Source organism: Alexandromys fortis, unplaced genomic scaffold (genome assembly GCF_014885135.2).
Source record: "Alexandromys fortis isolate MF-2015 unplaced genomic scaffold, M_Fortis_MF-2015_v1.1 scaffold_55, whole genome shotgun sequence".
Taxonomy (NCBI): Eukaryota; Metazoa; Chordata; class Mammalia; order Rodentia; family Cricetidae; genus Alexandromys; species Alexandromys fortis.
Window position 1 is genome coordinate 10,315,618 of NW_026067936.1, and position 26,873 is coordinate 10,342,490.

General features: G+C 45.9%; 1 protein-coding gene across 2 annotated transcripts in view; it reads left to right on the top strand.

Annotated features, from left to right (window-relative positions):
* Window positions 1–22,243, top strand: part of Mfhas1 (multifunctional ROCO family signaling regulator 1) — an 80,356-nt gene extending 58,113 nt beyond the window's left edge. Inside the window, exons 2-4 of one of the 2 annotated variants that reach the window (XR_007592587.1) lie at window positions 6,866–6,992; window positions 14,209–14,319; window positions 19,580–22,243. Coding sequence is in view for 1 of the 2 variants with exons in the window: in XM_050146728.1 (XP_050002685.1) it covers window positions 6,866–6,992; window positions 19,580–19,613 (161 nt within the window). In the remaining variant the exon portion in view is untranslated. The remainder of the gene's footprint in view (window positions 1–6,865; window positions 6,993–14,208; window positions 14,320–19,579) is intronic. The other variant, XM_050146728.1, reaches the window with a different exon arrangement.
* Window positions 22,244–26,873: the final 4,630 nt, after the last annotated feature.

Genomic DNA, 26,873 nt, shown 5'->3' on the forward strand with positions numbered 1-26,873 from the left:
TCTTTAACGGAGGAAAACATAGTTAAGAGTCGTCTGTCATTCTCCTGGCACAAATCTTGAGCCTGAGTAATGAATGAGGCAGTTCTCCACAGCCTTGAGGCACACGGGAGGCTGCGTAGTGGCCTCAGTAGACACCAGGATGTGCTCAGGAGGCTTCGCTTCCACATCCTCGCTGATGACCACAAGTGTGCACTTCCCCCAGAAGGAAAGCCCATCACTTAAAGTCAAGTGTCAAAGAAGTGAACGATTAAGACCATCTAGTCCCCAAGGACCTATTTACTCTTAATTCATGTTAGACAAAGCTTCAATGTTTACATGGAAACGCCATCCTCATAACCTTTATGCTCTATAAAGTGTCCCTTGTTGTCGTGTCTTACAGTAGCATTTCCTTATTGCAGGACATTTGAGGGTGTGAACACACTTCTTCATATTATAAATAGAGTGATCCTGTTGTTTTTGTCAGAAATAAAGGCAGGCTGTATTTATTTGTTTGTCAAGTGTGTGTAGTATATGCGTGTGGGGTGCGTGTGTGTGTGTGTGTGTGTGTGTGTGCGCGCGTGTGTGTGAAGATACCTACAGATATCAAAAGGGATGTGTCAGGTCCCCTGGATCTGGAGTTACAGAGTGTGTGTGTATGTGCGCATGTGTGTGTGTGTGTGTGTGTGTGTGTGTGTGTGTGTGTGTGTGATATCTACAGATATCAAAAGAGATGTGTCAGATCCCCTGGATCTGGAGTTCCAGCCTTGTAGAGCTGCCTGGGTGGGTGCTGGGACCCAGACTCTGGTCCTCTGACAGAGCAGGAAGAATTCTTAGCAAACAGCTGGGTAATCTCTCCAGCCCCATCAGAAAGTTTTAGATGTAATTTCTCCTTAATTTGTTGCTATAGTGTCCTCCGTAAACTTACCTTTGTCATAGTGCCTGCCTCTCTGGGAATTATTGTTTTCGCTTACTTCGCTGTGGATGGCAGATGCATAATAAAATCAAATGTTTTCATTTGAGTTATTTTAGTTTCTGGCGAGGCAAAGTTTTGCATGTGGTAACTGAAGGTCTACCGGATTGTCTCACCGCTGGCCATCTGGTGCTGACCGTGTGCTTATGTGAATTCTTTATAGATTTGGAAGACTAAGCTTCTATAGAATCCTGTCTCAAACTTATCAGATGCCAGATATAGTGTTTGGTGATTTCCATGTGTTATCTAATTTAATTATCACATTATCCCTGTCACGGGACATTCTGATATGGTGTTTAAGAGTTGAATTCGGGGCCGGGCGATGGTGGCGCATGCCTTTAATCCCAGCACTCGGGATGCAGAGGCAGGTGGATCTCTGTGAGTTCGAGGCCAGCCTGGTCTACAGAGCTAGTTCCAGGACAGGCTCCAAAGCCACAGAGAAACCCTGTCTCAAAAAACAAAACAAAACAAAACAAAAAAAAAAAGAGTTGAATTCGGTAGTTCTTGGTTCAAATTCCATGAAGTCCTCTTGTGATCATTGGTGAACATTATATACCCTGTAAGCCTTCCCTTGTATTATGTTTTTATTTTGTGTCTGGCTGACTAGCTGTCCCCACCCCCATAGATATGGATGTTTGTGTAAGTATGTATATGTGTATGTGTATATATATGTCTGTATATGTTTGTGTTTGTATGTGTATCTCTCAGCGTGTAGAGGTCAGAGGAAGACATGGGAGTCTCTAGGTTCTAGTGTTTGAACTCAGGTCATTAGCTTGGCAAGTGCCTTTGCTATCTGAGCCATCTTGTCAGCCCAGTTTCCCTTTCTATGTATTGAGAATAACTTTCCCTATCTTACATGGTTGTGAGGACTGAGATAATACATACACACGACACCCAGCACATAGCACACGCTCGTTTAATGTCCATTGATCCAGTGTGCATTGTTGTTGTTTTTCTTCCCTGGGTTAGATCAGGTTTGTTTTCAGTTCAATACTTATGACAACATTGTGGTATCAAAATTACAGTTACGAAGTAGCAACGAAAATTATTTTATGGTTTGGGAGTCACTGCAACGTGAGGAACTGTATTAAAGGGTCACAGCATTAGGATGGTTGAGAACCACTACCCTGGGCTGGTACTGTGGAAAAGAGCCGTAAGCTCTTTTTGAAGTAGAGCTTTGCTCAGGCTTATAATTTTGGAGTTAAACCCAAGTCCGGGCAGCTCGTGAGTTTGCACAAGGACAGCACATCATGGCAGAGCAAGCACTCACATCTCTAGCCAGGAAGCAGGGAGAAAGGAGAAGATTTGAGGTCCACGGTTCCACTGGCATGCGTCCAGTGACCCAAGGGCCAACTCAAGACCTCAGCTTGACGTCTGCAGCAGCTGACCAGTACACCTGCCACCCGGGGATCACGTTTCGATCTCCGAGGAGCCCCCAGCCCGTTGCGCTGGGCCTTTTGACTTTTTTTCCTCCACAGTCTGCTAGTATCTCTGTGAATTCTCTTGCCATCCAGGAGCAGGACTGAGAGCTTTGTGATTCATGATGAAATGAAAACTCAGGGTTAGAAATTGGGGGTCAACCTAAAGATCAGAAAAGTAAAACAGCCAGCCACTGGCTCTTACCTGGACCTCAGTCTGAAATGGCGATCCTGCCTCCCAGAATCTCAGGAGGAGACTGCATCTGAGAACTGTCTTCCCTGTCTTATATTCCTCTCTAGGGCTGGGATTAAAGGCGTGCACCACCTGATTTCTGTGGCAACTAGTGTGGCTACTGGGATTAAAGATACATGTCATTGTGGCTACTGAGAGTAAAGGTGTGTGTCATTGTGGCTACTGGGTTTAAAGGTGTGTGTTACCACAGTCTGGTCCGTAAGGCTGACCAGTGGGACTGTTTTACTCTCAGATCTTCAGGCAAGCTTTATTTATTAAAATACAGTTGAAATGCCACTACAGCTTTGTGCCTCTGTCTTCCTTGGGGTGCCAGGCTCCCGCTCTCACAGGCCTGCCTTGAGGCGGGGACCCCCATCTTCTGCAGTCCTTACACCCATCAGGTGGCTGCTCCACCAAACGGTGCACATCTTAAGCTCTAGCTTTGTGATCAAGCTAAGGGCGTTTAGATCCGTTGTTTTCCTCAATAACGTACGTATTTCTGACCGTTCTTCGAATTTCTGGTAAGGCAAGTTTTCTTAGAATAGATCACTCCTCAGAATACTGGCACGGTACAGTAGGTTATTGCTGGTGTGGGTGTACTTGAAATGACGTTCTATTTGCGTGTTCATTTGTTTTCTTTTTTCATCACGCCGATTTTTCACACGTACCATCTTCCACGTGTTATCCTTCCACTATCCTTTACTATGACGGAACACCTGAAGCAAGCTAGCCATGTAGAGAAATGCGTTTCTTTAGTTCATGGTTTTGGAGGCAGAAAGTTCAAACCCCGTGACACTGGCTCTGGTGAGGGCCCTCTTTGGTCGCCTCATCTCACAGCAGAAGCCTGCGTGGAAAGACAGATCGCACCAAACATTAGGAGCCAGGGATGGAGAAAGGAGTCCTTCTATTTTCTAAGCACGTGGTGGCGATTAACCTAAGATTTTCCTCGTCTCTATCTCCTCTCGGAATCTTAACAGGTAGGGCAAACCTTCGACACACGGCCCTTGAGGGATAAACCACACCCACAACACAACCAGACGTGGCCTAAGCCAAACCATCTACCTGACTCTGTCAAGAGGGCAGAGAGGCTGCTGGGTTTTTTTTTTAGAAGTTGGTAACCAAGGCTTAAAAATCTGCAGTTTATATCCAGTTCTGTCTTGAAAAAAAAAAAAAAAAACTGGCCTCGTGCTCACCAAAGACTATAGCGTCTTTAACAATAAAACAGCTGTGTGTGGCTGGTGCCAGGGATCCGTGCAGGGGATAGGGTTTGGCACCTGCAGTCGCTATCTGGGTATGCAGGCAGTCCAGAGCAGATGGAGCTGGGGCCCGTGCGGCGTGGCAATCAATCAGCAGAGGATTCCCAAGGGGAAACAGAGAATCCCGAGCTCTACTCGGGCTCCTGGGTGACCTTAGGATTCTAATTAAAAATACCAACGAGGAGCCAGGAGAGGGATGGCCAGGACCAGCTGAAAGCGCTGTGTGCTGGAGGCCCTGGTGGTTCTGTGAGTCACTGTAGGCTGCCTGGATTGCCCAGATGCACAGCTCTTAGCAACTCTGTTAGAACTCAGACATCTGGCTTAGCCACCGATGCTAGACTGGATGGCTTCCAGGTGTCAGCGAGCTCTGACTTGCTCTTACTCCATCCCTTGTATTGCTTTGACACCACTTACTGTTGCCATTTGTAGCTGGCATCTTTGTTTCTAATCATTCCCTGGCTGGTGTCGGAGGACACACGGTTCTGACACATAGGTGTCCCCAAGACCAGCCGATGGTACTAGATTGACATTTGCATTACTTCTTATATTTGCGGGGATTTGGTGAATGGACTAGTGGCCGTTCTTAGTGTGCAAAGCCACAGAAAAATGGTCCATTTGGGGAATTAACACAAGCTATAATCATTCCAGAAGAGAGAACTGTTAATTCCGAGTTCCAGTCCCACAATTTTGAGTCAAAATTCAAGAAGGCTTTAATAAATACTGGCCAGGTGGATGGGCTCTAGCTAGGTCCACCTCTGGGTTCCCATAAAATAGCCATGAGTCACATTTTACAGAAGCTTCAAAACTTATAATTTATTGCATTTCCCATCTGGTCCAATCAGGGGCAAGCATACATCCTGACATATTTCCTGCCTATGTACCTCCTGCTTATGACCAATCAGAGGCAAGCATACATACATCCTGATTTATTTCCTGCTCACTTACTTCCTACCCACATGTGATCCAGCGCATCCAGTACAGATGGTCCAAACAAACAGGACAAACAGAAACGTATTCTTAACTGTCTCAAGTGCAAACAGAACCTTTAGCCTTCAAGGTATATTTTTCCTGCTTTGGTCTCAGAAGAACCTCAACTGGGGAAAATGCCCCTACCAGATTGGCCTTTGGGTAAACCTGTGGTACCTTTCCTTGATTGATGATAAATGTAGAGGGCCCAGCTCATTGTGGGCAGGCCTACCTCTGGCCTGGAGGCCCTGAGCTGAACAAGCCAATAAGCAGCATTTCTCCATGGTCTCTGCTTCATCTCCTGCCTCCAAGTTTCTTCCCCGTTTAAGTTCCTACCCTGACTTCTCAGTAGCAATGGACTGTTACCTGAAACTTGTAAGCTGTACTTAGCTCCTCTCTCCGGACTTGTTTATGGTCATGGGTTTTATCACAACAAAGGAAACCCTAAGTGAGGTGGCAGCTTCTTCATTTGTAAAATGCAGGTGAGCCCTCAGTGGGATGTGGTAAAGACTTACATGATGTTCATAGACTCCAGGGTTCTGATTCCATACGGAATGTGCTCCATCATTGTGAGCTCAGCTGAAATGTGTGTGTGTTTGAGTGTGCGTGTGTGCGTGTGTGTGTGTGTGTGTGTGTGTGTGTGTGTGTGTGTGTGTGGCTGCGCATGCCATGTGGATATATGAAGGTGAGGACAACTTTGTGGAATTAGTTCTTTCCTTCTACTTCCCATGTGGGTTCTGAGGATTGAATTCAGGTCATCAGACTTTTGCTGCAAGTACATATTGCACCAAGCCACCTTGCCGATTTAACTACAGGATTTGAAGCAAAAGTGCTTTCTGTCCTTGTATATCAGCATATACCCTGGAGTCTCTAGAACTTCAAATGGTCATCAAAACTGATGAACATGGGCTGGAAAGATGGCTCAGTGGTTAAAAGCATTGCCTGCCCTTCCAAAGGTCCTGAGTTCAATTCCCAGCAACCACATGGTGGCTCACAACCATCTGTAATGAGGTCTGGTGCCCTCTTCTGGCCTGCAGAGATACACACAGACAGAATATTGTATACATAATAAATAAATAAATATTTAAAAAAAAAAACCTGATGAACCTCAGTAGGATCTTTCCCCAATTTGGCATGCCTCTTGTGTCCTTGGTTTGAGTTACTTGCTTCTAGACTTAAGCAGGGCCATCATGCAGAAACAAGGACTATCAGGAGCTAGACACTGTTGACTGAGTATTCCAAGGAGAGAAGCCTGGAGGACTGGACCTGAGGATAGGAGGAGGAAGGACAAGGTGCCGGATGAGGTATCTGCCAGGGGGAAGCTCAGAAGTGGAAGTTGTTGCTCCTCCTGAAAAGCTAGTGATTTCATGGCAGAAAGATGACATACAGGTGTGCCCAGTGTCTGATTTCTCTTAGGTATTGAGTTAATCCATTAAATTAATCACATGTTTTTACTAGGCAGGCCCTGTTAGTCATGTGATAATACCGCGTGCTTTCGACTCGGCACTCAGGAAATCCTCTTGTCTGGGAGGTGGGACTGTGGTTCTGCTGTTTCCCGTGTTAACACCTCGAGCCTGCCGCCTGCCCAGATCATTTACACAGAACTTTGCTGCGAGCCTGCTAGCGCTGCCGAAACCCCATATGCCCAAATCTCAGTTATGAGCCCCCCTCACTGGCAGCCCTGCCTGGCTGGCATGAAGATCTCAGGAGTCAGTCGGAAAAGAAAGGTGATTGTGGCAGGTGCTTCCTTCGTCTGGAGGTCACACCTTCTCGTGACTGCCTTCATCATGTATAAGAGTGCTCTCCATGGTGATGTGCTGAGCATCTGGGCAGCTGGCACTGGAACCCTGCAGTCGAGCCATGCTGGCTACATGCTGGTTCTCTGTCTCCCTGTCTATAGACCATTTACTTCCTCACTACTGGCCTTCTGCCTCCCTTCCCCACCTTGGAAGGGCTGTATTTCTCTGTGTAAATGAGTCCCACTCTTTTGGACCTGTTTCCTGATGATTTTTTTTTTCTCTCTCTCTCTCTCTCTTCTTTGCAGGGGAGTTGCTGAGCCAGCCCAGGCCAGAAGGGGTGGCAGAGATCATCTGTCCCAAGAATGGCAGTGAGCGAGTGAATGTGGCCTTGGTTTACCCACCTACACCGACTGTGATCAGCCCCTGTTCCAAGTGAGTCCCCGAGTCCCACCAGCCCCTGCTCCTTGTTGCAGATTCTGGCTGTGTAGTTGTGATAGCCCAAAGCCAAATTCAACCATGAGTGCATAAACCTTGAAAAATCCAGAAGGCAGGCGCATCTCAAGTGGCAAAATAGAAACTTATTTTTCCTGCCTTTGTGTGATATTTTACTTTGCTGATGAGGTCAACATTTAAAAAAAAAAAAGCTTCTCAGATGTATAATTCATAAACCACAGAGTTTACTCATTTAAAATGTACATATAGTTCATTGGCTTGTTTTCTATTTTCTGGTATGTACAACCAAAAAAATATATGCCCCCCCCCAACAGCATTAATGCAGAGCTTTGTTGAGAAGCTGTTAGGGTCCACGTGAGCCTCATTCTTGTCCCAAGTGAGCGCTCTTAACTGTCATTGCAGAATTAAATGGCTTTCACTTCAAAGAACAGCAAGGGGCCATTAAATCAGAAAAGCCTGCAGAAAATCTATAATGATCTGATTTTTGCAGGGGTCTCTCATTCTTTAATCAGTCCCAGAAAAGCAAAGACTGTGGACTGGCTACAACCTTTCCCCCAAATGGACTGACGGGGAATGCACCTGTGCAGATAAATATTCACACAGGATATGTGCTGCACAGTCTACAGAAGACACATCCTGTTGGCTCGAGGCTTTTACTTGGATGTTTCTGTCATACTAGAAACCAAAGGGGCTGCTCTTAAACCGAGGTGAAACGACTTGAAGTTGGTAAATCAGCAACCACAGACCTTCCTGGATTGAAGCTCGCTGTCTTGGTGATAGCTCCAGTCACTGATTGGCCCGGTGGCCACAGTCGGGCAGCATCCTGGTTTTCTGGTCATAGAGTGTGCCTACCCTCTCTACGCATGCACACAATGAACAAGGTTTTATAAGGCATTCGAAAGTTTGCCCTTGAGAACCGTGACCTCTCTGTCATCCAGTCAATGTAGGTAGAAGGACAAAACCAGGCTTTCTTCACCAGGAACCTGCTGTCTGGTCATATGCCAGAGCTCTGTGGTTAGGAGTGTCACCCAGGCAGGGCAGCTTTCCTCCTGTCGTGTGCTTCCTGTACAGCCAGGTCTCTGTGATGTTGTAATACATCAGCAGTAGAAGGCAAAGCCAGCCCCCATTTCCTCCAAACTGAACAGCCCACTAGGCAAAGCCTTTACAATAGAGCTGTGTTGGAAACTACCCCAAGCACCTAAGGGAAATTCCTCTCTAATACTAGTTTCAGGGTGCTCTTTTAACTAGAATGCACCCAGCATCATCCATCCCTGGTGGGGTTTTGAGGTACATCTCAGGGACCACAGTGGAATCACACAAGGAGCCCTACTAACTTGCATCTCCCCTGCCCTGAACGTATCACAACCCAGGCATTCGCCAGCCTTGCAGTTTCTTTGAGTCTGTGTCTTCGGCTCCTTGCCTTTCAGATACACCAGGGCCGGGATAAAGGGGCATATGACTGAAGCAGCAAGGTGCAGGACACAATATATTTCGTATTGATGTAAATGTGCCTGAGCCACCGGAGACACTAATCTCTTGTTTTCACGTGGATCCTTGCTGTTTAATAGACAAGATAGATACAGCGGTTGACTATCGGCTTGTGCCAGACTCCCTGGTGGCACAGAGCCGGAGTTATCAGGCCAGTCCCATGGGCGGCTTTGTAATCTACCACAGAAAGACCCCGTTACCAACCTGGGAACAAAACCATGCTATCAGCCTCTCCTTGACAGTTTATTGAATCTAAATGAACAAGCAGCTTTAGATTTGGGCGTCACCGGAATGCCTATTGGTCCAGACCTCTCTAGTTGCTGGAGAGAAACACTCCTGGGGTCTGAAAACCTGTGGATGTAGCAAAGATCAGCTGGCTTGGTGGTATAATTCTCAGCTCCAGGTGAAGGGCTATTCCCTAACTATGAACGTTTTGCATCTTTGGCAAGACTAATTTTTTTTTTAGTACGGAGACCAGGATAAACGCTCATTCTCATGACTCTGGATAAGAGCCTGTGCCTGTGGGATGAAGTCTGAAGCTCATGCCATGAAGCATCCACACACCCCAGCAGTGAGCACAAAACAAGAGCAAATATGCAGGCTAGGCCACGCCCACCGGAATGTCAGAAGCGTGATAACTGACAGTGTGTCCTAAACCACAGATAGCAGTCAGAGGGGCGGCCACTGAGTCATGTGGTTTTGACCTAAGCCTGAGGCTTGGTGTCCCAGTAGGACCATCAACCCAAGACTGAGCCCTGCCCTTGCAGCTCCAGGCAGTTAAGTAGCTCACACAATAAGTGATCCCTTCCTCTATAGCAGCCCATAAAATATAGGCAGATGGGCAAGACCGGACTGTCCTCAGCAGGCACATGCATCAGAATGTCCAGAGACAGTAGTCAGGTGTGCCTCTCTGAAGAGACACTGGAGTCACTGGGCCGGTTCTAAAGTATGTTTGTTGGACTTTGTCTCCTTGGTTTCTCTGCCCCTCTAAGGATGGCCTCTCAGCCAAGAGTCCTTTGCTTTCCCCATTGAACCTTTGCACAGTCAACCCCAAAGAAGAACCTGGTATACACAACAGTGTTGTCAGCCACTCTTGGCTGGGGTGATATTCTCTTCCTGTCAATAAAGGATAAAGAGTCCCGGAAAGTATGTTCCTTGATATGTTGTGACAACAGGTGCTAACCAGAACAGTCCCGGATACCAGAATAAACCCCTGCTCTCTGTCCTTGACTTTGGTCTTTTAATGCTTTGAAGGAAGTCTCTCCAAGCCTTTATTTGCCCAATTTCCTTGCTCCTAGGGTATCAGAGACTTGGCATTTAATGGACTGCCTTCAGCCATATGTGAAATCGTGATAGAGCAGAGTTTACAAACAGAAAAGAATCGATGATGGCTATTTAGTGCTGCCTTATGAATCCCATCTTTTCTGTTTCTTAGGAAACTTTCCAGGTGTAAACTTTTAAAAACAACAACAAAAGCCAGGTGTGTGTGTAGAGAGGACTCTGCAGTGCGTTGCGTTAAGAGTACTAACTGCTCTTGGAGAGGAGCCAAGATTGATTCCCAGCACTCACATGGGATGGCTCACACCAGCGTATAACTCCAGCTCCCAGGTCTCCTCTAGCCTCTGCACCCGCACCCGCACCCACACTCAGACATACACACATAATTAAAAAGACAACAAAAATTTCCAGGCATTTTTCTCCTATGAAAGAGAGGTAAAAAGTAAGGAGTAAATAGTAGGTTTGGGGGTTGAGGGCTCATAGTAGGTCTTCGTTTGAGGGCTTATTCTCCACGCGGCTTACCGCTATGACTTGTCTTGGTAGTGGGTAATTGAGGCTTCTCCCAGCATTTCATTGAGAAGAGGTTTCAGGAATGGAGGAGAAGCTATTGCTCCCCATGTCCTTCTTGCTCTGGGGGAGAAATAGGTACCCGGAGATGTCTTGTGCACTTTGCTAATCTGCTCAAATGTGAATTATTTCCATGCTTTGGAAGTATGTTGGTGAAGGATCCCTTGACAGTCATGGAGTCATGATTGTGGTCACATTATGGGATGGCCAGGAATCTGATAGCAGAAGTGCTCAAAGACCCAAACAAACAAACAATAACTGTCCTCGACATGGAGTGTGTCAGACAGTTCAAAAGCCCTGTTGATGTCTAATTTACACAGTGCTTGATGATTCTCGGTGTGTTTTAAGTGGTGTGACTGCTCCCTTCCTCGCCACTGTCTTATTTTAAAGCATCCCCGTCACCCTCAGAATGGCATGCTAACTGCCATTACTTGTGTCTGATCTAATGTGGCACCTCATTTGTGCAGCCAGTGTCTTTAGTATCATTTTCCAGAATGGTGTTGGTGGCTGATGTGTTGGTGTTAAGCAAATTCTTAAATCTGAAATAAGTTCTCATAATTCCTTTGTGACTGGCACATCTCAGTCCTAACAGAATGTAGTGATTGACTTGCACCATGTATCTCTCCCAGCCCCTTGTTTCCTGGGTGATGAAGGAGACGTTGAGTGGCTTGGACGGAGGTGAGGAGCTTCCTTCAGAACTTCCTAGTTGTAGCCTCTTGACAGTTCAACACCCAAGCATGCTATCCCATGGGTGTGAGGAATTGGTGACCACTTGGGGATTGTAACAAAGCCCCACCTCTCTTAGCCACCAGAATCAGAAGGTTCTCAAGTCTTTGTATAAAATGGCACAAGCTGGGCCTGTGGTGCTGCTTGCCTATAGTCCTGACACTCGGGAGGCTGTTGAGTTCTAGACCAGCCTGAGCTACAGAGTAAGACCCTGTCTTGGAAAGAAAAAAAAAAAACCTTATTAATGAAATAAAATGACGTTAAATAAAATGCATACCCTCCTGTATGCTTTATATAGCCCCTAGATGACGTTGACCCACTAGAAATGCTGTAATTGTTCCATCTGATAATGTAGAAACCAATGGCGGTGGAAAGCGTATGGCCAATACAGACACACTGGCTCCGCGTTGGTTTCATCTGAGGATGCAGTCTCAAGAGGGCATGGAAGGAGGAGGCTGAGTGGACTTGCGGTGGGAACAGTAGAGAGAAAATAGAAGGTTGATTGCTTTATACTCTGAAAAATATTTACTTTGGACGGTTTCATATGGACATATATTTTAATGATCCACCACTCCTTCCCCTAGTTACTTTACGCTCAGATCCATTCACCAGTTCCTCCCAACTTCACGTGTTTGTTGTTTGTTTGAAATAATCCACTAAGTCCATTGTGTGCTGCCCATGTAATCATAGGTTGGGAGGCCATCTGCTAGGATTACAGCCTCACAGAAAACTGACTCTTCCCCCAGAAGCCTTCAGCTGTCAGTACCTCCTCAGTTAAGGGTGGAGGATTGAGAATTTATTGGGAATTACCCTACACAGGGGATAATGGTCTTCCCAGAAGCCATAGGATGCCAAAGAAAAAGCCCAGTGCCAGATGAAGGATACCTCCATGGAGTTGTTGGCTGAAGTGTCGTGGTGATACCCCAGAACAATGCAGGCTATTGCCATTGTCTCTTGGTTACTCACCTGAACTTGACGTTATGACCCTACTGCTGAAAATACCCATGTCCTTTGATCACAGGATGTGGAAAAATCAAGTTGGTACTATTCAGGAAGCTTCTTCCTGCTGGTTGGCTTTCATCAACTATCTCACCCACCAATAAACTCTGTGAGCTACAGTGAGCGGCCAGCATGGCAGAGTAGGCTCGTGGATGCCCTAGAGGCATGACTGTTTAGTGGGTAACCAACTCTTTTCTGATTAGATTTAAAGCCCACTCCACAGGAGGAAACACATGCCTGCTACTATAAATCTAGCCAAGAACCTAAGGGTAAGCCTACTACTACTGTTTTCTAAAGGGACCTAGTAGCACACTGCACTCTAAATTCTTACTTCTATACCTGTAGATTGGTATGGCTCTCAGACCTCATCGGAGAAGTATCTCGGTGTGGTAGATGGCAGCTAGTGCCGAAACTCACATCTGATCAAGATGCAGAGAATAAATGTCTGCTGAGTGCTCTGATACAAATGGGACTTCTATGTCAAATTCCTGCCCGCCATGCTTAGGGACTGTTGTAGGAAGGGGTCCCAATGATTGTAAGAGCCAGAGATGGGGGGGGGGGAACCAGAACAAAACAAGGTGTTCCAGAGAGAGAGTTTTGAAATGCATATCTCAGCTCTGCCCTCTTTTGTCACCTTCTGGACAAGAAAGACTCCTATACTCTGTGATCTCCCAACTTCTGCAGTCACCTGCACAAGCTGGTCAACATTCCAGAATCTGTTGCACTGTTGTTTGTGAATCCCTAGCTCTGTGCAGTCTCTTTTCTGGTTGAAACCCTTGATGTTCTAGTCTGCGGGTGTGTGAGCTTCTGGGCAAACAGTAGATACCCAGCCACTCTTCGTTTTCAGGTGTCCTGCACCTGAATATTGTTCTCTTTTTCTTTCCGAGGAAATTCTGACCAGTGTCCTCCTCCACTAACCAAACTAACTGTGTGTACTCTGTTATAAACAAACCCCAATTTTCCTGTGAAAACCAGAAAGAATTCAACAGGCTAGCCAAAAAAAAAAAAAAAAAAACCCAAACCATTTACCTCCCAGTATACTGGCATACCACACATGTTCTTTTGTGTGGTTCCTTTAGTGGGCTGATCCTGGAACATGCAGGATATATGGATGTCTGTTTTTTATTTCTTAATAGTTGACCTTTCTCTTGTGGTGGTATCATGTCTGTGTGCTCCATCACCTGGGAAGAGGTGGAAGTTCATAGAAAACAAAGAAGTTAGTTCTAAGGGACTGGAGAGATGGCTCAGAGGTAAAGAGCACTGACTGCTCTTATAGAGGTCCTGAGTTCAATTCCCAGCAACCACATGGTGGCTCACAACCATCGATAATGAGATCTGGTGCCCTCTTCTGGCATGCAGGCATACATGCCGGCAAAACTGTATGCATAATAAATAAATCTTTATTTAAAAAAGAAAGTTAGTTCTGACTTAGGCAGATGGTGTGTTAATGGAATTAACAAGAATGTTCTTTGTGGCTTAAAAGTGTTTAGCTACGCATTTGCACTTTCCAGAGTGGATTAACAATAGAGGGCAGAACTGAGATATGCATTGCAAACTTCAGTTGTTCTGACAAACCTTGCTGATTGCCTGGGTACAGTAGAGTTCACATCTCAACGAGAGTCCAGTAGATACCAGTTTCTTGCTATTCTAAGTATTCTGAAAAGCAGTGATTGCTTCATTACAGGAAATTCTGCAGTGACATTGTTATGGCATAAGGATATTTAAGACCCACCGAAATACCCTTTTATATATACAATCGGGTGAAGACTGTGGCCTGTAGCTCACCAAACAATTAGGCAAGAATTTTAAAGTCTCCCTCGTTTAGTTAATATGGATCTGCAAACATTTTAAGGAGAAATGGAATGATCTGAATTTGGCTTTATCACAATGGACCATATTCATTGACCACAGAATTTTAAACAGAAAGTGGGGGTGGGGGGGTTCTGGTATTTACAGTTACGTGTGGAGGTTGCCTGTCTGGAGGCTCTCTGATGATTTGATTTATTTATTTTGTCCTTGGCAAGGAGGGACAAGCCCATGGCCTGGCTGCCTTTCCTGGCTGGGAGGAACTGTATTTCTTGAATTCTGTAGTCTCCCGTCAGCCACATTGATCCTGGAATTCTCCCTCTCTGCTTAGGTATCTCCACACTTTCTTGGACAATTAAGTGGAAAGGATAGTGCTTCTTTCCCTCTGCCACCATTTTTACTGTACCCAAATCTGTGGCTTTAGGAGCACCAAGTTTTAAGGGTAAGTCTCTGGGAATCACAGAGTCTCTGGAATGGGTACGGCCATAAGAACCTGGAGCAACTAGGGAGGAAATGGGGTGGTTGGGGATGAAGAGCATCCGTAGGGCAGAGAGTCCAAGACTCACTCATGCTTGGGATAGAGAAGTAGCAAAATGCTCCATTCTTCGCTTGACTTAAAATATTATGATGAGTCAGGAATCTTAGATCTATGTTGGGGAAAAGTGTGTGTGTGTGTGTGTGTGTGTATGTGTGTGTGTGATTTCCTTATTGTACAGTCTATAATAACACCAGGAAGAGAGCAAGTTGGTTAACACCTCATGTAACTTTGTAAAAACAATATTTATTTTTCTTAAGTTTGAGCTTTGGGGTTCCACTGCACTATCTTGAATCTCCCTTCCTCCCTCTGTCTCTCTCTCCTCCTCCCTTTCTCTCTCTCCCTCATTTCTCTCATTTCTCTCATTTCTCTCTCTCTCTCTCTCTCTCTCTCTCTCTCTCTCCCCCTTTTCTTCCTTCTTTCCTTCCTCCCTCCCTTCCTTCCTTTCTGTTAACTTTAGGCAGTCTTGCTGTATATATAGTCCAGATTAGTCTATAATTTGCCTTCTCCTGTCTATGCCTCCTGAGTGCTTGGATTACCCACATGGACCACCCAGCCTGGCTACTGAGTCTTTGCTGTTTGTTAAGTACTGCGATGTTAGACATCTGTAAAATGTAGATTGCGTAGGTACTTATTTCATGAGGGTGTCTCGTGAGACAGGCAATTTCAAACACAGCATTTGATATAATTACAGAGAGCAAATATATGCTCAATAAATACACCTCCTGTTGTATATGTAGTATACACTGGATGACTTAGACAGTAAAAACAATAAACCAAATGTTTCTATAATGTGGGTATTATGGTAAAAATTTATCCGCTGGCTTATCTAGACACTTATTAATTAAAAAGGTCTGCCTACAAAAGGTTAATGTGTATGCTGGTGAGGTAAGTGAGAATATTGGCTTCCCTTCCCATTGCCAAGGGAGAACAAATGAAGATTTGTTTATCGGGTGTCTCCGGTGCCTACCCCTGTTCTCATAAAATGGAGGTGTTGGTGTGTTGTGCTATCTTTTATATTGTAGTCACTAACACCTAGAACACTGGTCCATTTAATGATCCTGTAAGGCATATAAAGCAGAGAATGCTGTGTCCCACCCAACAGTGCTTCCCCCCAACCCCAGTTACTGAGTGCATGGGCCTTCCATGAGCCTCCAAAACCACCCAAGGCTTCAGTGCTGTTTTTACAGTGCCGGATGCTCTCATTTCTGTGTCTATTTTAAGATGCAGTGTGTTCGCATTCTGAAGGATAATAAGGCAAACGGGCCAGCAGAGAAGGGGGCAAGCCACGCAGGGAAGCATGGGCTTGCTCGTGGGACAGACATAGGAGGAACTATAGGCAACGGCCTTGATTTCCCAGGCAAGGTGAGCATGTAAGTATAGGTTTGGCTGGTGTGGATACAGAGGCTGTTGCTAGTTGTCTGTTGTCAGGCCCTGGAGTGATGAGGGCAGGACAGTGAACCAGACTGGGAAAGCAAATAACAGAAGTGGGTGGGCTCGGAGTTGTGACCTGGCTAGTTTAGGTGTGGAAGGACAGCCCTGGCAGGCAAGTTCATTATGGTTTCTAGGAAATAGATTCCTCCAGGGGAAAACCAGTTCCACCAAGATCAAGGCCCCGTACACATATCTCGAAACACAGAAAATAAAAGACACAATAATTCATACTATAGCTTCACTTTCAACCTAGAAAACCAAAGACTTCGAACCATCATTTCTTTTTGCATCCAGAGTTGGGACAGGTGCACCAGTCTAGGAGTCTAGTTCTAAGCCCCAGCAGAGCCTTCTCAACTCCTCACTTCATGGACCAGCATCCTCTCTGGCAGCCCCTTGAGTGACCTGTGGGCTTCATGGGGAACCGAATCCACTCCCTTCTTCTCCCAGAATGCTCCATCTCTTCATTTCTATCCCTGGTGATGGTAGAGTTTTGTACCTGTCTGTTCGTGCTAGGACCTATATAGTCTGTCACCTGTGACCATATCAGTGTGTCTTGACATGGGTGCCCCTTTTTGTTAGCTCTGTGATTTCCTCTGACTCCATATCCGCCAAGATTCCTGTCAATGAGACTCAACCTATCAAATCTTCATGTCCTTCAAACTGGTACTTTTTAAAAAGATTTATTTCTTTTCTTTTATGCATGTGTGTGTGTTGCCTACATGTTTGTCTATATACCACATGTGTGTCTGGTTCCCTTGAGGGGCAGAAGGCCTTGGATTCCCTAGAACTGGAGTTACAGACAGCTGTGAGCCGCCATGTAGGTGACAGTTAATTGAACCAGGGTGTTCTGTCTGGAAGAGCAGCTGGGGCTCTTACCCACTGAGACATTTCTTTTCAGGCCCCTCTCCAATGTTTATCTTTTAATGTCAGTGCCTACCACATATCTCCCTTTGTTAAAAGTCTGAAGTAACTCCCGGTGATTTTAGGCTCAAGTTCAAAGTGCCAGGCATGGCTCACAAGGCTCTTCACTGTCAATCTCTTTGCTAACTTAAGAGGTAGCACCTTACTTGAGGGGCAGTTGATCATGGCGGACCCTGGCTAGCTCTCAGCCCTCAGCTAGCTGTCACCTGGCTCCCTTACCAATGAGAGTCCATTGCCCGTGAGCCAAGGGTGTGTATCTTCTTTCCAGAGAGTCCCATTCTCAACATTTCTACCTCTTAATCAAGCATTTTGTCCCGCATACTTCCTTGATGTTTTTATGCTATTTAATACTATCCTGTCATAGGAAGGAGCTCACAGTATCTTAACTACTTTTTTTTTTCCTGTAGCCGTTCTCCCATCTTATTCTTTATTTGTGTAGCTCTGTTGAGTGTTTGCACCCTAGTGGGCATTGCGGCAAGTGTAGGGGAAATAACCTGCCCCTCAGAATCACAGAGTTGGAATCAAAGAAGTAGCCAGACAAAGGCATGCCAGTGCCAGACTGAGAGAGAAATCTATCTGATGAAGGCTCTAAACAGCAGGAACCATAGCAGGAAAAAAAAAAAAAACAGGTAAAGGTCCAGAAAGTGGCATTTGGGGTGGACCTTGAAGGGCTGAGGTGGCTCATTGAGATGAGCAAGCAGTGACATAGAGAAGGTTGGGAGTTTGATGGATGAAAAGCGTGATTGCTGTATCCTGGGTTCTTTTCCCGTTGCCATGGTACAATACCCTGACCAAAGCATCTTAAGGGAGAAATGGTTTATTGTGACTCACGGTTCAAGAGACAGTTCATCGTGAAGGGGAAGTGAATGCAGCAGGATCTCAAAGCAGACGGTCAACAGCATCCACAGTCAAGAGACAGAAAGCTTGGCCAGGCAGGGGTGGCTCATGCCTTTAATCCCCTCATCCCATCACTGGGAGGCAGAAGCAGGAGCATCTGAGTTTGAGGCCAGCCAGGTCTATTAGAGTGAGTTCCAGGACAACCAGAGCTACACAGATAAACCCTGTCTCAAAAAAAAAAAAAAAGAAAAAAAAAGAAAAAGAAAAGAAAGAAGGGAAGGGAGAGAGGGAGGGACGGAGGGAGGGAGGGAGGGAGGGAGGGAGGGAGGGAGGAAGGAAGGAAGGAAGGAAGGAAGGAAGGAAGGAAGGAAGGAAGGAAAAGAAAGAAAGGCAGCGAGAGCTACTCAGTTCTCTGCTTACCTTGACCAGAATCCAGCCAGGGAATGGTCCCACCCACAGTGGGCGGGTCTTCTATACCTCCCCCTCCCCCCCCCCAGTCACTGTAAGCAAGATAATCACCTCCAGGCCCTTCTCTCTGGTGAATCTAGATTCTGCCAAGTTGACATTAACACAGTTAACCATCAGAATGTGGGAAATGCCGCTCATGCTAACGGTGGAATGTTCCCTGGAGCAGCCTCGGTTAGGTGATCTTGTGTTTCTCAGACTTCCATGTGGCTCTGGGGAGCAGAGAGCAGACACAACCGTCTGGATTTCTGGAAGTTCATTGTGTTCACCGAGGAAAAATAGTTACTGCCCCGTGAACCGAGAGCTGGTGGCCACACCGCTCCCTTAACTGCCCGGGTGAGCCGTGGGTTTTTACATGGCCATCCTCTTCCAGTTAGATGTATCATATTCTTACTGGACTTTGAGACAGTTTTGGAACCTTCCCTGCCAGGAGTTTATTATATTACTAGGTTTTTGTACACTTTCTTATGACCGAGAGCCAAAGAAATGTGAAACTCTTCAGGACCCCAGAGAGCCAACCTCTCTTGTATCCATCAAGCACCATTTCGAGTCTTGCTTGTCCTATAACAAAGCTCAGCTATACCATCACCCTTGGGCATCTCACCCAGGACCTGGTGGGATTGGTAAAATATTGAGAAACTAAGCCGCGCTATACTACAAGGAAAAGTACATTCCTGGTAGGTGAGTAATAAGCAGAGGCTTCTGGTTTTGGTTCTACTGATATGAAGATTGATTAAGCTTATTCTTGCGTGGGCTGCAAGGGCACATTAGGCAGATAGCAAGTTACCAGCCTCTGAAATAAAGCAGCACGGAGAGAGATGGAGGCCCGGAGCAGACCAGAGCCCCTTTGCTTCCATTGTCTTTGTATGCCATTAAGTGTCATTAAAACACTTAGAAAATCCATGGCACAGCACTGTAGAAAGCGAGAATAAAAGATGCAACTCTCTGACCTCTGACCACCCTCCCCCCTGTTGTTTCAATCAAATGCCACTGTTCAGTTGGCTGAGAATGCAGCAGAGTTTTCATCCCAGGCTCAACCACCCCAGATTTCGGCTGACACCCTTGCTTGTAACACTCTAAATAAAAGCGTGCTTAATGGTGGTAGACAGCTATGCTCAGGTTGAGGCATGCCTTTCTGAGCCTGGAGGGATTGTTTATGCTTCCGTGTGTGTTTACTGAGGAAGCAAGTCTGTGTTTAGAGCCTGTGCTTGTTCATTAGGAAGCTAGTTCATCTCTGATGTTCCATTCAGGTAAGTGGTCATAGCCATTAACGTCCATCCCCCTTTATGGCTGACAAAAAACCACACTTAGCATCACGGACAACATTCGACTAATCTAACTGCTACAGGGATTGCTTGCTTGGTGGGTCATCGGGACATCTTCGTGATCACAGAGAATTCTAGAAGCAGAGCTGGGAACCTGTACAGACTCGTTTAAGTCGTCTCTCTCTTTCCTTGTAATCGAGACCGCTGTTCTCTCTCTTGTCGCTTTGTCTTCTCGTCCCATCTAGGAAGAACGTTGGTGAAAAGCACAGAAACCAGTGACATTCGTGGCTGTGGAATTTCCATGGAGCAAGCAGAGCATGGAACTGACTGGGACATCTCTTGCCCCTGGCGAGCCCGCCGAGCTCCCAAGCGCCTTTGGGGCCCAGGGTGAATCCATGCACCGGGTGCTTGCTGAGGACCCTTGGAGGGGCTGGAGAGGGCTGGGAAGATGGGGGCGAACATGGAGCAAATGTTTCACAACCTGAACCTCAGAACTGTGACCCTCCAAGGAGAGCGCTACTTGAAGAAAAGAAAAACAAAATGTTGAATGGCTTCTCAGGGATTTTGTTTTCCGTGTACACATAAGCCATAGTTCCAGTCCGGGTGGCAGTATTTCGAGCACTCAGATTTCAGTTCTGTTCAATGTGAAGGAGGGATCGACTGACGTTCATTGCTGTTCCGTCACTAGTGTAAAATATGTATATGTTAATCTTTATTTTTATAATATGCAAAATGCATTTAAATTTATACAGTTTGGACGCCTCTAGCATTAGTTAACACTGGGTGCAATATTCTGCATGAGAACTGTGCCAAGATGGGGCTGATGTCTTCTTTTAGTGTTAGACTTTTTGTTCTCTCATCAATCACCCTTTAGCCAGAACGGGAAAGCTACCCTCTTCCGGTTAGTTCATGGATGGATTCAGTGTTGCTTCCTAGAGCTCTCTAGTGGTCCCCAGGCACATCCAGCCCCCTGAGACAGAGTCCCCTCCCATCTTTTCATCACGCGCCAATACCTGTTCGTCAGTGGGCGTGGTGGTAAAGATCCCTACACATCCCCACTTCCGGGGCAGAGGGAGGCATTCCTAGGGGCCAAATGGGGTGGAGGCTCCATGAAAACCTGACTCTTGGAACAATTTGAGATAATCTGAGGTCAGTTCTCAGTCTCTCAACTATTCTACTGTTCTGCACCCTTCCCCGCTCCCCCCCCCCCCCCCCCCCCCCCCCCCCCCCGCCGGAACAGTGTGCATGATTTAGCCGAGCCTTGTGTGAGTCCACCTCTGCCCGTGGACCTCCCGGTAGGAGCATGCTTTCACAGAACTCCGTCTCTCATTGGCTGTGTATTCATTCAGAGCCTCGTGGAGGACATCCGCTGCCAAGATCTAGTAAAGCCCTTGTTTTGAAGTCTCCGGGAGGTAAACACTTAAAAACAAACCCCATGAATCACTCTCTCGTGTGCTCCTACTTGGGGCCAAACAGCACATGCTACAGTAGTGGTACCACATTCTCTGAATAACGGCAAGGTTTCTGTTTACATCTGCGTCCTCCGTGTGTTGACAGGAAGCATGTAAAACCAACTTCCCCGCAAGAAAAGCAAGTCAGCTGGTCGTACTCTCTCCCTTGTTTATAAAGTATCGCCTCTTGGAATGCCGTAGCACATGCAGTCACCATGAATCTTTAAGGGAAGTGCAAGCAGGCGGCTACACTGTGAGAAATTACCAGCCAGTTTGTGTAGAATTTGTCCTGTTGACTTCCCCGCCCCCGGAGCCCGTTCCACAAAGGCAATTTCTTGGAAATCAGAATTGAATGGGAATCCTCTTTTTGTGTTTTTGAATACTTGACTTTGACAAGTCTAGTTTAAGATTTTCTTTTCCTTTTAGAACACAGTCGCAGGACGAATCAGAATTTGGTTGATTTTTTTTTGTCACAGTTCTCATGTGTGTGTGTGTGTGTGTGTGTGTGTGTGTGTGTGTGTGTGTGCAAGTGTAAACCGAAGGGTTATCATTCTGTTGCTTTACGGACCACAGAATTATTTGGGCGATGATTCGGTTGTTTTTGTTTTTTTAATTGGCACCAGTCAGTTCTGACACCGTCAAATCAAGAAACTTTGACCAGTCTTATCATGTCACGTATGACTTTGGGTTTACTCCCCAGAGGGCCATGTTAAATAAAACTAAGGTTCCTTGGGGGAGCCCACCCTGCAATTGGTTGTTGTTTTCATAAACACAGATGCCCATGTTCTGAATATCTGCTACTTCTTTTGACAAATGATGTTTTGTGTTGTCATCTGAACCCCTAGAGAAGCGGTGTAGATGAGGGAACCTTGGTTGTCACGCGTGTGTGGCCAGGGTGGACATGGTCAGAGGGTCATGTGCCTGAAAAAGCTCCAGCAAAGCCTGAGAACTAGCCTCAGTGTGTGGGGGAGGGTTGGAGAAACAGAAACCACTCCACTAAGAGGAATTCCAGGAAATTCTCTTTCCTAGTTTCAACACCTGGGAAGACTCAGCGGCCAGCAGCTGAGGGGCCTTTCACTAAGCACAAGAGGCATGGTTCTACCAGAGGAGCCCCTTGCCTGTCAAATGCTCTCCAAGTTTGTTATGGTTTCTATTCCTACAACTATAGTGGTAGCAAAACCATTTCCCGGGATTGTAAAAGTGCTGCCAGAATAAATGTTTCCCCCTTCTAAGGAAAACAAAAAAAACAAAAAAACAAAAAAAACCCAGACAGTGCTCATATTTGACATGTGCACTGAACTCTTTTGAATGAATAAAGAGGAAGGGCTTGATGTGATTCCAATGGAGTGTGTCTTTTCATGCTGAAGTCTGTGGATCGTGGTTGTGGTTTCCCTGTTCATTGTCCTGACAGGGCAGAAATTAAAAAAAAAATCAATAAAAATACAATGAAATGTTAAAGCCATGGCAGCTCCAGAGTTTATTTCTGGGTTGGGTTGGGTTGGGTTGGTGTTTGTTTCAGTTTTATTGGTTAAAGAGAATAACAACTTTCTATTGTGAGCTTCAATTTGGGCGATGGGGAGCGGGGCTGGCTGTTTTTGTCTATTTGGGGCTTGGATTCCCAGAGGCAAAAAAGCTGAAAGAGCCACTATTTTAAATTTGTTGCATTCCATTTATTGATTTGGGAATGTGTGTGGGCATGTGTTTGCCACAGCACACATGTGGAAGTCAACAGGAAACTGGAGGGTCGGCTTACTCCATCAACCATCTAGGTCACGGAGATCAAACTCAGGTGGGCAGCCTTGGTGCTGGGTGCCTTTGCCCACTGAGCCTTCCCTCTGGCCCAAGGGTCCCTTAAAACTCTGCCTCTGGAACATTGGTTCTGTCTTTTGGGACTGGCGCCTGCTTCCAGGACCTTGTACCCACCAGGCAAGTGCTCTGCCCCTCAACCACATCCCAAACCCAGCACCATCTGTCCGTTAAGTCAGATTCTTTTATGTTGCGAACTGTTATGCTTCCAAACTTATTGACGTGAGATTGGTTCGAAAGTTCCCATCCCCCCAAACTTCCTTTTTAAGGCTCATCACAGGAAGCATAGCTTGTAAATACTGTCTGGGATCACCCTGAAAGGTTGGAATTACAGGCCCCTTAGGGCCTGTCCAGAAGCAGCATCCCCCTGTTTGCTTGTTTGTTTTAAAGTAGATAAAAGATAATGGAAAGAAAAATGCATGAAAACTAGACAAGTCCCAAGCTGTGTGCACAGACATAGGCAAAGGACCAGCTCAGACCAGAATGCTGAAAAAAAAAAAGTTCTGAGATTTTCTAAAAACCTCCTAAAAGGAAGGCGAGGCTATTGGGTGCCCTGATTTAAATATTACCTCTCTAGTGAAATGTTTGAAACCACCTGAGGTGGAAACAAGAGGCCTGCTTCCGGTAGAAGAATGGCTCGCCCTTACAGCTGAGCCCAGTAAGTTCTGACAGCCATCTCTACCGCTGCCTGCCTGCTTCTGCCTGCGAGAGCAGAGTTTGAACATATGTCAACACTTGCGCCTGGATTTTATTGAGACACTTTGAGTTCTTTAAGCTTGCTCAGCAAGTCACACAGCAAAGAAGGTGTCGGTGGTAACAATGAGAAATGCTTAGTCCTCGCAGTTGTCGGTCCCTCCAGGGGCTGTTTCCTCATCTCAGCGAGAGCTTTCTGGAGTAGGCACCAACTTCACACAACTCCAAATCCATGCTACCTATAACATGCAAGGAGACAATGTCTGCTGAATCCCAGTGCCAAGGGTCCCTGTGCCCATTCCTGCTGATGTCACCCAGCGTTATCACCCAGTGTGGTAGGGATGAGGGAATCTATTGTGCTGTGTGGGAAGGGGCTGTGTGTGTGTGGCTGAAGTGGAAGTGGGGGTAAAGGGGCCTTTAGAAAGCAAATGAAATTATCTGGGTTAGCATGAGAAACTGCACCTGCTAATAGAACCTCATTTAACCACGTGTAAACTCTTTCGGGAAGGAAATAGCGTTTGTTTGTATATACAGACATTCGTTTTCAGTGAAATGAAGATCATTCTAAACACTGAGCCCGAAAAGCCTGGAGTTGGCAGAGAACACCCCAAGACCAAGTTCTTGGCGCAAACATTTATTTAACCCTTTGGCAAGGAATAAGGGACAAAGACAGGAGACAGAGGAAGAGAAAGAAGGGAAAAGGAACAGGAGGGGGGGGGGAGGAAGGGGTATTTGCCCCCAGGGACAAAGGACTGCCTCTCGGAAGAGAGGAAACAGGTGGTCCATAGCCAACTGTTTATAAAGGGAGAAAAGGAAGCCTCGTGTTAGGATGAGGTGTTTAATTTTGAGTAGACTTCAGTACTTTGATAGCTGGACCTTGGTCATCAGCCTCAGGAGGAGGAAGTGGCCAAATAAGGGAAAATACCTTGCTGACAACTTTAGGAACATAACCTAGTGGTTTTTGGCAAGGCAGAGGGAATGGGGGTGAAGGCCATGTCTATCAGAGCCATGTTTGCCATGCTCAGTCTGCTCCATCCCTTCAGAACCCTTCTTTTCCAAACTGGTCCTTGGAACATCTGATTTCCTCATTGCTCACACACGCTTCACCATGGGCTCCAAGATCCAGACACTTTAAAACATGTTGTGTTAAAGCAAATGAGTCTTTGCTGCGGGATTCTGAGAACCTTTTAGATACTAATACAAAGCAGAATAGTATACTTTACAGACCAGAGTGTGCTTTTGGGTGTGAGAGGAAGCCTTCTAAAATGGTGTGTGGACATGACCTGTACCAGCCAACGATATCTAGGGGAATGAAATTACTAGAATGAATGTGAGTTAGAAAGGGGGGTTATTAGATTAATTTACACAGCAGGATCTAGGTAGTCCAAATGTCTGTCTGCACACTAGAGTGACAGAAAACCAGGCTGCTGGCTAGCCTGCAGAGTTTGATGTGCCCACAGTCCCACTCTGGCGCTGAAGGCTGGATTCCTGGAGAATTGCTGGTCTCTGGTTCACATTCAGAAGGCAGAAGAACCCAGATTATGGTGTCAGTGAAGGATAAACACACCAGGATGAAGCCACGGCAGGCAAGTAAGTGGCACAGCGTTCTTTTGTTTATTTATTTGTTCTTTGTGTCTTTCATATCATGCATCTCCATCCTATTTATTTCGCCGTCCCTTTGGATCCACCCTCTGCCCTTGCATCCTTCCCCCCAAAATAAAATCAAGTAAAACTTAAGAGAAAAAAGGGAAAAGAAAGAGAAGGAAAACAGCTTGTCATGAAAGCTGTGGTGTGTCACCGTGAGTCACATAGTAAACCCTTTTATTCATCTCTCTTTACATGCAAGAGTTCATGCAAAGAATCATTGCTCTGGTTCGAGGCCTCTGGTTTCTGCTACACCCTCGATGCTAGGCCCTCACTGGACCTCCTCTTGGTCATCCTGCTGTTGCCCTATGTTGTGGAGATCCTGCAGCTTTGGGGCTGCAGGACCGGTCCCTTCACAGCGACACAGATCTTTGTTGGAACCTCTTGGTATCAGTGCTGCCAAAGGAAGGTAACCACTGTGGGAGGGGGGTGTGCATTCTCTCAATTAATTTCTCATCAAAATGGCCTCATACACCCAACCAGAGGTGTGTGTCTCTGCTGATTCTGAATCTGATTAAGTGGACAAAACGAACCATCCCATATCCCCAAGACCAGTGTGTCTAAAGTGTGGCAGACTTTTAATCTGAATGGGTTGGGATGAAGTCACTTTTCTCTCTCATATGTGTGTGTGAAAGAGATGGGACAGCTAGGAAGTTGGCCTCCAAGATGCCGCTCAGTCCTGCCTCTGCCATCTATTATGATGTGCCCCAGTTTCCTTGTATAAAAAGCAAAAGGAACTGTCCATGCCACATAGTTATTGAGATTATGCAATGAGATGCTATCTGTAAAGTACTTACTACAGTAAACGCTAGTCAAGGACGTTCACTCTTATTCCCTCAAACACAGAGTTCTCTTGTCACCGCATAGGAAATAGGCCCCTAGTGTAGCACCCCTCACAGTACCTAACTAGAATTTTTGGCAAGATTTTGTTTCCTAATTAGCCATTTGCGCTAATGATAAAATGGTTTTGTTTAAAAATAGTGCATTCAAAGATATACTCTATGTTGGTGCCAAGGGTGGAACCTAGGTCCTCATCCATGCTAAGCACGTATTCTGCCACTGGCCTGTACCCAGAAACACTTTAGTATAAACCAGAAAGAAAAAGTTATGTGAATGAGTGCAGGTAATATACAAGAATTGGGAAAATACTTGGACTGATTTCCAAAGCTGTGTAACTGCTGTGTGCTCGTGTGGATAATACAAGAACAGAGTAGGAAACCAGTAGGCTAAGAAATTTGTCCTGGGTTAGCCCAGCTCACAGAAAGTCCAAGCAGTTTGTCTCCTTGTGTCTAAGGGACTCCTAAAGCTTTTAGAGATATTTCTTGTAGCTTAAAATTTCCAACAGAACCTGGCTGTGGTGGGTGCACACCTTTAATCCCAGCACTCGGGAGGCAGAGGCAGGAGGATCTCTGTGAGTTCGAGGCCAGCCTGATCTACAAGAGCTAGTTCCAGGACAGGCTCCAAAACTACAGAGAAACCCTGTCTCAGAAAAAAAGATTTCCAAGAGAAAAATTCACTAGAAGAACATTTCAGAAGTACATTGTAAAATTCCTTTCCTAAATTAAAATTTTAAGGTGTGTTAGCATCTTGACATTCTGTTTTTGTATAGTCAAAGATACCACCACTCTGAAAATGGGAGACGTTTGTTTGATTTGTAGAAGCTGACATTTCTTAAGGAAGATGCCCTAAGTATGTCCCATGTCTCTGAGAGTTTTGCTGAAGTGAGAAACTGAACTCACACAATAGACTCATTAGAAAAAGAAAAAAAAACTTACTAATTGATTTCGTGAGATGGAACAGCACAAATTGCTTGGCTTTATTTTATGCTCAGTGGTTGAGAAATCACAGGATGAAATTACGCTGCATGCAGGCCTCCGTGCATGCGTGGATACAGGCCTCTGTGCCTGTGTGTGTTCCCGGACTGTGTGGTGCCCTAGGAATTGAC